At 38.1% G+C, this 13,743-nt stretch overlaps 1 protein-coding gene across 3 annotated transcripts in view; it reads left to right on the plus strand.

Annotated features, from left to right (window-relative positions):
- Nucleotides 1-13,496, plus strand: part of PIK3R1 (phosphoinositide-3-kinase, regulatory subunit 1 (alpha)) — a 29,602-nt gene extending 16,106 nt beyond the window's left edge. Inside the window, exons 1-10 of one of the 3 annotated variants that reach the window (XM_008592881.1) lie at nucleotides 7-84; nucleotides 3,728-3,830; nucleotides 4,607-4,705; nucleotides 4,810-4,990; nucleotides 5,265-5,390; nucleotides 6,120-6,262; nucleotides 6,491-6,667; nucleotides 6,762-6,830; nucleotides 7,541-7,711; nucleotides 9,170-13,496. In XM_008592881.1, the coding sequence (XP_008591103.1) occupies nucleotides 69-84; nucleotides 3,728-3,830; nucleotides 4,607-4,705; nucleotides 4,810-4,990; nucleotides 5,265-5,390; nucleotides 6,120-6,262; nucleotides 6,491-6,667; nucleotides 6,762-6,830; nucleotides 7,541-7,711; nucleotides 9,170-9,359 (1,275 nt within the window). In that variant the 5' untranslated portion in view covers nucleotides 7-68 and the 3' untranslated portion in view covers nucleotides 9,360-13,496. Of the gene's footprint in view, nucleotides 1-6; nucleotides 85-2,072; nucleotides 2,249-3,727; nucleotides 3,831-4,606; nucleotides 4,706-4,809; nucleotides 4,991-5,264; nucleotides 5,391-6,119; nucleotides 6,263-6,490; nucleotides 6,668-6,761; nucleotides 6,831-7,540; nucleotides 7,712-9,169 lie in introns of those variants that run through there. The other 2 variants (XM_008592879.1, XM_008592882.1) reach the window with 2 other exon arrangements.
- Nucleotides 13,497-13,743: the final 247 nt, after the last annotated feature.

Consider the following 13,743-nt stretch of genomic DNA (forward strand, 5'->3'; position numbering starts at 1 on the left):
GGATTTTTTTTTTTTTTTTTAATCTTTTTCATTGTCGGCTACAGGCATTTCAAAGGAAAACCGTTGAAATGCATAACCTGCAAAGTAAGTTGCTTTCCTTTGTGCATTTCTCTGCCCCTGCACTGTGGCTTCTGCTCTGTGACCAGTCCCTTTCTGTAGTTTGTCTTGGGGCGGGTGTGCGTGCTTGCGGGTGTGTGCGAGCGCTGCCTGGGGAGGACAGATGGCAGGGTAGGGGAGACACTCCTTCCTGTCTTCGAGGGGGACAGTGCCAGGGAAAGATGGGGTTCAGGTGGGAAGTTCGGGAAGGAGATCATTAGAAAATGCTCAGCTGAAAGTTGGTACGAGGCCAGGACTTGGAGAGACCGTGGAAAATCACCTGTCTCCCTGCCCTCCTCCCTGGGTCGGCTTGCAGCCGGACTGGTTTGCACCAAGTGCACGGGTGGCCCTCAGGGCTGACTGTTAGACCGGCCACAGCTCTGCAAGGACCTGTCGCCTTACTTTTGGGGGAGAGTCAACATTTTTATTTTTAAAAAGAATTTTTTTTCTGAGTCTTATCCTAAGGTATACCCCGCCACTGCCACCACCACCACCACTTTTACGATCCACAGCTCTGCAAGGACCTGTCGCCTTACTTTTGGGGGAGAGTCAACATTTTTATTTTTAAAAAGAATTTATTTTCTGAGTCTTATCCTAAGGTATACCCCGCCACTGCCACCACCACCACCACTTTTACGATTTTTATTTGAATTTGAGCTTAGGTTTACCTAAACCCTTAGACAAGTAGAAGAGTGTGAGTGGGAGAGGGTTGGGAGGGCATAGGGTGAACCTGCCTTCCTCAATAATGGGAACATGAATTAAACTAGAGAGGGAACATAAGTGAATGGGCCCAGAAAATAGAGTGCCTCGCCTCTGGTCTGCTTTTTAATAGACTATATGATTCCAAATTTGATAGAAAGTCTAAGAGAATAAATTTGAAGGGCTTCTGTGTTTTTTAAATTGTCGCTCAAATATGCGTCTTACACATGTACGTAGATCACAAAGCCTACTGTAATTTTTAAAATGAGCCACATTTACACGGGAGAGGGGAGGTGTCTCTGCCCCCTCCCCCATCGTAATATTGTGAATGTAAAGAGATTGAGTCACAATGAGAATGTACATAGGCTCCAGTAAGGGTGACAGGACGATATACAGAATGATTTTGAAGAACCCAAATTAAATAATTAGATTTGTAGGGAAGTTGATTCCTTTTATATTAAATACTGCTAAAGGAATAATGTTCCCAGAGTGAGGCATTTAAGATAAAGGAGAAAAAAAGCAAAAATAAATAAATAAATAAATAAAAGATTACATCACTCTCCCCTTCAAGCAGAATTAGCACGGAAGATGGTTTCATCAGTGAAACATTTTGCAAAGATAACCATATTTCTTCTCTGCATTCTGATATATGGACTCTTTCTTTTGGGAGGAAGCATATTAGCATATTAGAGGAGGAAATTTTGTCTTTACGTTTTCTTTTAATTGTCCTTTCTAACCTACATTGGTGACTGTTTTAAGTTCTGAGTTTTCAATAAATTATGGAGTACTGAAATTAAATGTCCAGAGTTCTTGATCCTTTCTGCTTTTAATATGTATGAGAGATATTTAAGGACTGTAAAATATACTTTAAATATACCATTTTGATGCCTTTGTAAGATTTTTAAACCAAGGAATGACCGAGCTATCTATAAACCCAGATGTGGGGGCGGGGGAGCTACGAGCTGCAGCGTATCAGCTTTTGTCAACCTGCCAACAGTGGAGCGTACCATGCTGCAAGGAGTAATAAAAAAGGAATTAGTAAACTCACTGCTGGAGGAGAACAGTCAAATTAAACACCTTTTCCAAACGATGATCATGTAGGCATTGCAGTTCTATTAAATGTAGGTTCTTCGTAAGGTTGGGATTGTGGAAAGGCTGGTACAGGAGAGAACTGATGAAGCAGGAGTGGTCTGGTGACATTTTTCCGACTTGATTGGCTGGGGTGTGTGATGTAATAGGTTACAGTGCAGCCCCTTATAGGTTTTAAAATGAATTCCAAGACACCATTACAAAGAAAGCCGGACTCTTTTCTTATAACTGGGCTCAGCCAAGGAAACTCTCGCACAAATGTACAACACTGTTTGGAATATGGAAGACCTGGATTTAGAATATGCCAAGACAGATATAAATTGTGGCACAGACTTGATGTTTTATATAGAAATGGATCCACCAGGTAATATTGCAGTATTATTGTACCGAGTTAGTTAATTTTGTGGCTTTTTAATCTTTTGAAAGCTACCGTGACAGATCCTGTTTAGAATTCTATTTTTATTAATTTGTTCCATTGATAAAAATAGTTTGATCATAGGCTGGAAATTAAACAGATTGATTGCCTGCCTGTGGAAACAAGTAAATCAGGCTGTGTGTGGCAAATGCTTATTCTTATTTGATTGGATATGAATTGAATTCCAGTTTTTCACTGGTGTCTTTTGTTAACCTTGGTGCTTTGATAGTTGGGCTATACTGTTGTATATCATTCCTTTAATTAAAGTGATGTATCCTTTGTGTTGCTTTTCTCTGCTGACAGTAGATGAGAACAGTGTGGTACTTTGCAGTGATAACACTTGGTACTTTAGACAGCATGTAAAACGTAGCAGTGATTGCAACTCAGCTCTCTATGACCTGCAACTATTCTAAATCAGATGTTAAGACTTTGCTTGCTGTCTCTTATATTAAAATACTATAATGAAAAAAGAACTATTTAGTCCTAGTCTTTGTAAAATATTCTTGATAGACACCTGAAATTATTTTTGCATAAACTAAAATAGTAACAGTGCTTTAAAACTTATGACTTAGAAGTTACCTAAAAATCCTAGAATTATTTTGTTTTCTAAATTGTTTTATTCCAGTGTTAACCCTCCCCCAATTAAGAAATTCAGAAACACTGCAGTCTTTTATTTGTCACCAATTCATATATGTGTACTGATTTGACATTGAGGAAAGAGGATATGGTTTTTAATCAGTCCTGGCATATAAGAGCACAATTTATCCAACAGAATATTAGCATGAATACTAAAGAGATTTAGGTCACAGATGAGTTTCTTAAAGTAGCTTTTGGCAGAACAGTGCCTGAAACACTAAGATTAGAGAAACCCAATTCCTCCTCTTAAAACATACTGCTGTAGATGAGATTTTTTTATTACCACAACAGCATTTGTGGAGGACAGAGACCAAATTTGTCTTTTATAATTAAATAAGAAGAGGAAATTAAAGCCAACTCATGTTATTCCTGCTGCTCATATGTTCATAGCTTCTTACTTTAGATGGATTTGGCCAGGCATGAAACTTTAATATAACTAGAATCTAGAAGTAGAAAATGTCATGACTCTGGATTTACTTTGAAATTTATTCACATGGCCAGCCCAATTTAATTTTTCGTTTCTAAACTTCTCTATCTTTTTGTCTCTCTTTCTCTCTCTTTTCACTTTTTCAGTTTCATTTCTCTTTGAGCCATATTCTGAAAGACTTTTTTTTTAAAAGAAAGCTATCTTCCATGTGCATGGAATTATGAATAACTGATGTATATTTCAATTACTAATTTTTTTTCTTTTTTAAAAAAATAGAAATGTTATTTAAGAAATTTAGGTCTAATTTTAAATGTTCCATTGTAGTTACAATGATAAACAACTTTTTATTTCTTCTTTATCTACAGCACTGCCTCCTAAACCACCAAAACCCACTACTGTAGCCAACAACGGTATGAATAACAATATGTCCTTACAAGATGCTGAATGGTACTGGGGAGATATCTCGAGGTAAGACTACAGAAACTTTTCATTTTTACTTGATACAGAGAGTTTTAGATTAAGAGAAAGAAAAGCACCAGCTTGCTAAGTTCAGTTTTGAGGATATCATCCAACATAAGCATGAAGCATAGTTGGTTCTCTGCCAGAGAAGACAAGAAAAGTCACTGAGTGCTAGAGAACTGTGGGTGCTGGATGCCACAGGAAATTAAATACCCAGGAAGTTTCATTACCGACAGAGATATCAGGGAAGCACCAGAGTGAGATGCCACTGCCTAACGGCGGAGTGCAAAAGCACTCTCTCTACTAAGCAAATCTAAGAACTAATGTTATTGTCTTAAACACAATAATGCAAAATGGGATTTTTTTTTCTTTACCTTTTTTAGGGGGTAAAGGGTTGGGGGAAACCTTTTGGGGATCATGACTTTCTGTGCTGATTTGTCAGAGAGACTGCAGTGGTTAGTTAAAAAATAAAAACTGTATACTACAGATCTACCATTAATGAAAGTGGGTGCATTTTTTTTTTTAAACACCCATGCACCTATTTCTAATGAGACTGGAATTGATAACATTTCCATATAAACAAGAAATTATTAGTAAGCTGTAAAAATAAAGTTCATTAAATGTAAATCTATGGAAGCAGGAGGGAATGGGAACACATTGGATTTTCTCCTCGATTTTGCTGTGAACCTAAAACTGCTTTAAAAACTAAAGTCTATTAAAAAAATGTAAACCAATGGTCACTAAATCCTCGAGGTGCGCATCATCTTGTGTTCTTTTCATTTTAGGGAAGAAGTGAATGAAAAACTTCGAGATACAGCAGATGGGACCTTTTTGGTACGAGATGCATCTACTAAAATGCATGGCGATTATACTCTTACACTAAGGTGAGTCAGGGAATGTGTCTGAACTTGGGGTGTTTGGGTTGGCATTAAAACTTGGTTCTTTATTAGAAAATTTTAATACCGTTATTTTTATATTGTATTTACAGGAAAGGAGGAAATAACAAATTAATCAAGATATTTCACCGAGATGGGAAATATGGCTTCTCTGACCCATTAACCTTCAATTCTGTGGTTGAGCTAATAAACCACTACCGGAATGAATCTTTAGCTCAGTATAATCCCAAACTGGATGTGAAGTTACTTTATCCAGTATCCAAATACCAACAGGTAATCAAAACTGGATTACTCAAGTTATCATGATGTTTAGACAAGATACTTTCAATACTACTTAGAAAACATTTTGAAGCAGATGAGTTACATGTAATTAAGGTTGAAAAACTTTATATCTTATAATCACAAAATTGCAGTTTTATAATTGCCAAATAATAGCAATTTTAAAGATTTTTTTCCATGTCAGGTATTTTGTTAAACAGTTGTTATTTGATTAAATACCTTATCAACTGAATTTATTTATTTTTCTTCTTACCTCTAACCATTTTAGGATCAAGTTGTCAAAGAAGATAATATTGAAGCTGTAGGGAAAAAATTACATGAATATAATACTCAATTTCAAGAAAAAAGTCGAGAATATGATAGGTTATATGAAGAATACACCCGTACCTCCCAGGTGAGTTTTCTGTGAAAATTGGATTAAAAGCTCAGAACTCTTAGTTATTACAACCTAACATGCGTTCTATTTAGCTTCAAGAAAATTAAAATAAAATAAAAAAGATTGCAGATTGCATTTTTTTGAATGAAGTGGGGGAGAGATCATTTATTTGTGAATCATTATTCAAGCATACTATCTCTAAACCTTATAAATGAAGCCTTTAAGTGTCAAAATAATAAATTCACATGATAACTGTAGGGGTCGCTATGAGTTTTAAGCTGATCTGACATAATTTCTGGTTGAAGGCTGCTGTTTAGATTGGAAGTTTCACAGATTGTCTAATCTCTGAAATGGAGATTTAACCAGTCTTTACCCTGCCATGGAAAGGAGAGGCTGCATTTACTGCAGCATTTTCCTGGACACTTACTCCTCTCTGGCCATCATGAATCTGGGACCGCCAGAGGGAGTAGAAGATAACTACGATGCTATAAACTCAAATGGCTTTGAAAAGACAAAAACTATAGGAAATTTTGAAGTAGTCATTTTCCATAGATTGAGAAAACTCTCCAAAGGAAATGTGTGTTTCTGAGATACTATTTTAATGAGTTTAATGAATTCGAGTCCCACCCTGCTAACACAGTACTTACATGCTAGATAATAATACAGATCAAATATCCTGGTGGTGTCTTGCAGTAAGAAATTGTTATAGGAAAGGTATGACATTATCATATTAAAATTGTGTTGCAGGAAATCCAAATGAAAAGAACAGCTATTGAAGCATTTAATGAAACCATAAAAATATTTGAAGAACAGTGCCAAACCCAGGAGCGGTACAGCAAAGAATACATAGAAAAGTTTAAACGTGAAGGCAATGAGAAAGAAATACAAAGGTTGGTTAACCGTGTTTCCATTGTCCTTGTGCTAGAGATAACCAAAATCCTCTAAAATTGTTCAAAGATGATCTCGCTTTCTTTGCTTTGAATGATTTTAAAATGACAGGAAGAGAAAACATTCTTTACTGAGGAAAACTGCTGGGAAGCTTTAGTGAAACTTTTCATAAAACTGGTGACTCTTCATGATGTACCCAGGTAATTACAGATGCATTCTTTTGCCCGTAGGATTATGCATAATTATGATAAATTAAAGTCTCGAATCAGTGAAATTATTGACAGTAGAAGAAGATTGGAGGAAGACTTGAAGAAGCAGGCAGCTGAGTACCGAGAGATTGACAAACGAATGAACAGCATTAAACCAGACCTCATTCAACTGAGAAAGACCAGAGACCAATACTTGATGTAAGTGTTTGAAGAGGAGCCCTGTGAATGATTGGTAATTGCCAAAATTAAGGATGAGTTATTAATGCATTTTCTTTTCAAAACTGTTTTTCAGGTGGTTGACTCAAAAAGGTGTTCGGCAAAAGAAGTTGAACGAGTGGTTGGGCAATGAAAACACTGAAGAGTAAGTAGTTACTAAAGATGGGAGGTAGCAAGATTTTGCTGATTTTTTAGGACAATGCTTGACTTGCTTTGTTTTTAGAACAAGTGAGGAATTTTACTGAGTTTGGAATGTCTTATAGTAGAAAATGTATGAACACTGTGTCATTATCCAGAATTTTAAAAAAGGAAAGTTTGACTAAGGAGGACTTGGATTTATTTTTACCCAAAATGCTGTAAAATGACTCTCTGTGTCTGTCATGATGTCCCTGAACATCGGAGAAATCCTAAAATACTTTTGGAACAATCAGAGAAGAACAATTCTGCTTAATATATTTTGAAATTTAAGCATATGTTCTGTATGAATTATTTGAAAACTGGCAATCTTCCTAGTCGATCAGTTATTCCCTGATCTAAACTGGATAAATAAGATTGTTTAATACCTTCACCTTGCCCAGGTGCCAGAGTGTGGTAGCTGACTCGAAATCAGAAATCGTGTAATTTATTGCTAACTCTTTGTCCTGGGGGGGTTGCATTGGAGGCTAAACATGATGAGAGGAAAGCTAAGGTCAGAGCAGCAGGGCTGAATCAGACACGTGGCTGGTCTGCCTTGCTTGGTAGGGGAGGGATGGGAAGTAGGCAGAAGTGAGGAGAGGGCCCTTCCGAAGGGAGACCGTGGGGCAGGCTGTGGTGCCCACCCTCTTCATTCAGAAACCTTCTCTCCTGTCTCCATAGCCAATACTCGCTGGTGGAAGATGATGAGGATTTGCCCCACCACGATGAGAAGACGTGGAATGTTGGAAGCAGCAACCGAAACAAAGCTGAAAACTTACTGCGAGGGAAGCGAGACGGCACTTTTCTGGTCCGGGAGAGCAGTAAACAGGGCTGCTACGCCTGCTCCGTAGTGTATGTACCTCCAGCCAACTTCTTTTTCTTAAACATCTCAGGAGGGGATGTTTCATTCATTCTTTCATTCATTCCTTCAGCTTTGGGGGCAAGGATTTGAAAACGTTCTCATCTAGAATCTTATAGTACAATACTGTAGAAGAGGAAATAAAACAGACTTAATGTCATTTTAAATCTAGCCAGAAGTATCTGTTAATAGGGTCTAATAGAAAAAAAACCTGATGTTTAGTTGGAAGATTGGGGTTTGGGCTCCAATTCAGCAATTCCAAGATTAACATCATAGGAAGTCTTCAAGTCTTTGTTTTCCTCATCTTTAAAATGGAAGCAGCGGTGTCCCCACCCCCCTTTTTTCCCCTCTTAAGGCTAATATAGTTAGAATCTGAGATACTTCACGTGAGAACACTACCCATAGGTAAAGTATCCATCAGCGACAGGTCAAAAACAGCAAGAGAAAGGACCCCCATCACTGTGTTTAAGATAAATACACCTGGGGGCCGGCCAGGTGGTGCACTGGAGAGTGCGCCGCTTGGGAGTGCGGCGCTCCCGCCGAGGGTTCGGATCCCATGTGGAGACCAGTTCCCGCTCACTGGTTGAGCACGGTGCGGGCGCAACACCGAGGGTTGCGATCCCATTGCCGGTCCCCGGTACGGGCGCGACACTGAAGGTTGCGATCCCGTTACTGGTCAGTAAAAAAAGACAAAAAAGGAAAAAAAAAAAAGATAAATACACCTGAAAGAAGACATTTCTATCATACAGCATATTTTCTTTTTATTTCTTAATAGTTTGGGGAGTACTTTGAGGGATAGTTTTGGGTCACTTACATTATGTCAAAGAAGTAAATGTCCTCTATAGGAAAAGGCTCTATAAGTACCTTATACTCCATGACCAACTTTCTTTTAATCAGGAAGTATTCCTACAGGAAAGCAGGAGTGAGAGAAACTTTGGGTAAGGGACCAGGAAAATACAGACCAACTTTCTTTTAATCAGAGAAGTATTCCTACAGGAAAGCAGGAGTGAGAGAAACTTTGGGTAAGGGACCAGGAAAATACAGGATAACTGCAAAGGTGGGGAGTTGTGCAGACACTTCAACAGCCTGAAGAAGGAATCCTATTAATAATTATCATCATAGTAATAGTGGTACTGCTGGTGGTATAGTGGCACTGATCGTAGCACTCAGTGGTTGGAAGCTACCCTTTATGGTACACATCACTATTGTCCTTTTCAGCCATTTTAAAGATGAAAACGTAGCAGCCCAGTGGAACTGGGTTACCTTCCCAAGTCACTTAGCCAGTAAATAAGTGACAGCCAAGGGTCTCCAGTGACTTAGAACTACCTCCCCAAGTTGAGACTGGCCTTGCATAGTGTACTCCTCCGTGATGATGATTTTTATAAAAAACACCTGTGGAGTCGTGAATTGTGCTGGACAAGCTAAAAGGCAGTTGTTTTGTCTCTCTTTAGGGTGGACGGCGAAGTAAAGCATTGTGTCATAAACAAAACAGCGACTGGCTATGGCTTTGCCGAGCCCTATAACTTGTACAGCTCTCTGAAAGAACTGGTGCTACATTACCAACACACGTCCCTCGTGCAGCACAACGACTCCCTCAATGTCACACTAGCCTACCCGGTATACGCACAGCAGAGGCGATGAAGCGCTTACCCGCGGATCCTTCTTTCTCCTCGAGTTCAACCACCTGAGGCCTCTGGAAAGCAAAGGGCCCCTCCCCAGCCTGACCTGTGAATTGAGCTGTGGAAACGAAGCCACCTGTCTTCAGATGAGACTGGAGCTTTCTTTGACAAAAAAGAAGTAGAGGAAGACATGCAGCCTAGGACTGTGTGATGACAACACGTTTCTAATCTGGAGTGCTTTTCCTTCCTTCCTTTTCTTTTTCAGTTTAATTTTAATTTAAAGTCACAACAACACACAACACAAAGAGAAAAAGAAATGCAAAAATCTCTGCATGCAGGGACAAAGAGGCCTTTAACCATGGTGCTTGTTAATGCTTTCTGAAGCTTTACCAGCTAAAAGTTGGGACTTTGGAGACCGGAGGGTAGATGGGGCTGAAGAGCCCTGGCCTGATAACGCTCGGCCCAGCCTGGTTTAGCCTGGGTGTTGCTGTGCACGGTGGACCCAGACACATCGCACTGTGGATTATTTCATTTTCTAACAAATGAATGATATGTAGCAGAAAGGCACTTGCGCTCTCAAGGGACACTTTGGGAGAGTGTCAGTTCATGTGTGTTCAGAGGAAATTCTGTCAGAAGCAAAGTGCCAGAAAGTGTTTGGTTTAAACTTGTCAAAAACAGAAAAAATAACCCACCAACAGAAAAATGGAGCTTGGAAAACAGGACTTAAAATGACATTCAGTATATAAAATGTGTACATAATATTTGATGACTAACTATCAAATAGATGGATTGTATCAATACCAAATAGCTTCTGTTTTGTTCTGCTGAAGGCTGAGTTCACAGTGCTATGCAATTCTTCATTTTCATTAAGTTGTTATCACAGTTTTAAATGTACCTTCAGAATAAGCTTTCCCCACCCCAGTTTTTGTTGCTTGAAAATATCGTTGTCCCTGATAATTGTTAATATTCATTTTGTTATTATCTTTTTTTTTTTTTAAAGAAGAAATGTACAGGATGCCAGTAAAAAGAAATGGCTTCAGAATTAAAACTGTGAAATATTTTACAGTTTTTCTTGTACAGAAAACTTGGCTGTTAGCCCAAGGTTAAAAAGTTCATAACAGATTTTTTGGACTAAATGTTTTGTTGGGCAGTGCCTGATAAGCTTCAAAGCTGCTTTATTCAATAAAAAAAAAGAAAAAGAAAAAGATATGAATATGACAAATATATGAATATTGCTGAGTCCAACAATGTTGTTTTAAGACTCTTAAAATACGGTACCTGGCAATGTTTGTTTCATAAAGAATTGTGAACTTCTTAAATCTAGGGAGGGGGGATGTAGCCAAGGGATGTAATGGGGTGGCGGGGCAGGGACGGCGAGGTGGTATGCACTTTGTCTTTCTCATGATTGTAGAAAAGTAACTGCAAGGTGAAGTTGCTTGTACTAGTCCTTTCCCACTTTGATTTGCTAGTTATCAATTAGTGGCAATTACAAACCTACTGTAATTCTTAACACAGTGCAACTGGTTGGGTATTTCAGTTCTTTTGAAGGAAGTGCTGAGAGTTTGTTTTTGGGTTCCTGGAACAGTGCTCACCTTCGTTTAGAACACTGGTTTAAAGGTATAATCTCTGCATTTATGTGTCTTTCTCTTTTTAACTTTGGACTAATTCATTACAACCAGCAAACGTCCACTTTAGAAAAAGCATGATCTAAAAAAATAATTTTAGCTGGATGTTTGTTATTTTCCTAGCTTTCCATTTAATTTAGAACATAGAGCAAATAGACATGATCTGGGCGGTGTGGAGCTCTTTAAAGTCATGGCCATTGCAGGAATCCAAATGATGGTTCTCCCTCATCCAAGTAATTGTGTGTGTTATACTTCACTATGGGGAAAGGAAGGGGTTATTAGTGTCATCTTTCCAACTTAGGGCGAGAGGGAAAGGTCTCTCTCCCTGATTTACATATGCAAAAGCTGTTACGTTCAGTAGGAATTGTACATGTGTTGGGAGGAATAAAGGCTAATTATAATCATGGTCACTATCCTGGTAGATGGAAATGGAATCTTGCAATTTCAGTTTCCCTTTCTCAATAGTAGACAGATTTGTCCACAGATTTTTTTATTTCACTTCCTTTCGAATACTAGGGAGGGGGTTTTTCATTTTGTTTTTTAAAGTTGTTCCTTTTTAGAATCTTTCGAAAGAATCAGTATAGCAGCTAAGTTAATCATCTGTAGAATGTATTATTTATCTTCTTTACATGAAGCTACTCATACTCAAGAGCAAAAGTCAGTCTTACAGCTAGACTGTCAGTCCTCAAACTTGACTCTACTGATCTGACCATCTCCCTCTCATTGCCAGACAAATGATGATTTCCCTGTTTTTAGTCTGTGAGTGTCTTTGCTTTAAAACTTCTGGTGATGATATCCTTCCATATCACACAGAATTCTAAGAGTTCATTAGTTAACAGTAGCTTATAAACTAGGTTTGTGGGGCTTTGGGGTTTTTTTTGGTAGCACATCATGTATGCTATTAAATACAAGTAATTTTCATTTAATTTCTAAAATAAATCTGAGATCGAATATTTCATTAAAAGCTACAGTTTTGTGAATGTTTTTGCTTCACCACTCTTCACGAGATGACATGGTATTTAGGCACTTGCCTTCTGCATCTCACAAGCATAAGTGCAATAGATTTTTCATTGCAAAAGGCAGGCTTCATTGTCTATGTGACAGTGATTTATGGCAGACCTATTCTGCCAAATGCCTTTCCGATTGCTGTGTAGCATGCCCACTGCATTTGTCCTTCTAGATGTTTGACCAGCAGGGCTTTTTGGGATCAGACAGTCATCTCCTAACAACATTGAGTGGCTGGTGAATATTAATGGATACAGCAGAGGCCCTCCTGATATGCGGTTTTATCCATGCATCAGTTTTTCCCACCCGATGTATCATCCTAAAGATAAAGCCAGAAGCTAAGCTGCAGAGAGGCTGTGACAGGGCTATAGAAGTGGGAGCATTGGAACCTCATATTACACAAAAGAGAGATCATAACCACGCAAAAAGGCAAGAAGCATATGTTTGCAACATCTGACAGCTTCACGGCGCTGGATATATGTATATATGTATATGTGCATGGACTGTTTCCAGTATACCTTTCTGCCAAAACAGATCCATAGTCGTTGAGTTCAAGTATGTAACAAGCTAATGTCTAGTACAATTCTTGTATACGTGTATGGGTTGTTTTTTTCCTTTGAGGTTGCTTTGTTTTGTCTTATAAAGGTGAAATTGTTTGCAAGTGAAGTGAGAAGTTCATAATTCTTTGGCTTTTTTCTGTTTTTAAAGTTACCCTTTTTCAGGAGCTGGTCTGAATGACTCGCTTGGAAATCCTTGTTTTCAGTGTGTTGAGTCAAAATGTGTTTGTGAGCTGTCACTGTGGGGAACCCATTGCTTTGTCATATAGCTGGTTATGAACTAGTAATGTGTTTGGGAAGTCCTACTGATGTGTTCCTTATTGGGAGAAAAATTCTGCTGGTTTTAACAACTGTGCTTTTGCTATGCATGGTATCTAACTCAGTTAGAAAGTAGACCCTGATATCTGTTTGAGTTTAAGAAAGGGGTCATTTAAGAAAGGGGCAGTTTAAAGCACAATGCCTCACATGGGACAAAGTTCCAAAATGCCAAATTCTTATTTTTTAAAGACCTAGTTATATAAAATATTAGTATATGGGTGGGGAGGGAACAGAATTGGGTTAATTGGAAATACTATTAAACTTAACATTAAACTTGTCACCATGAGATAGCATTAGCTGTCCAGGATGCTGCTATTTAAAAAAAAAAAAAAAAAAAAAAAAAAAAAAAAAAAAAAAAAAGCAAAACAAACTCATTTATACGTGTGTATTTTTTAAAGCTACAATCTGTTCAGTGTTTTTACAAATTTGTTTATATGACATTGTTAAATAAAGTTGGTCTTTTGACGAGAGGGAGGATGTCATGGTCAGTTGAAATTTTGCCTTTACAAGGCAACTGGGGTGGGGGGTGGGGGGCGTGCCTCCTTGACGTTTTGTTCAGGTTATAGATTCAGTGGAGCTATGTCTTGTTTTAAGTTGCTTTGATGCATTGTATTAGGTCTTCAAACAGAATAAAGATCATTTTGAAACTTAAAATTTTGTTTTGAAATTTCAGTTATCACCTAAGAAATATTTCCAAATGACTCTCTGTCTCTTAGTTTATAAATGTTGTACTGTTTCTGCTGTCTCCTACTCACCTCCTTTCACTCTGTTACCACCTTGTCTCATATGTGTAAAGTGAGGACATTGAGTGGTCCCATGTATGATAGCTCAGTGTTATTTACATAATTTCACTGTATCCCTAATGATGAAAAGAAATACCTCTAGGTGATGTTGTTTCAAG

The sequence above is a fragment of the Galeopterus variegatus genome, unplaced genomic scaffold (genome assembly GCF_000696425.1).
Source record: "Galeopterus variegatus unplaced genomic scaffold, G_variegatus-3.0.2 Scaffold8426, whole genome shotgun sequence".
Taxonomy (NCBI): Eukaryota; Metazoa; Chordata; class Mammalia; order Dermoptera; family Cynocephalidae; genus Galeopterus; species Galeopterus variegatus.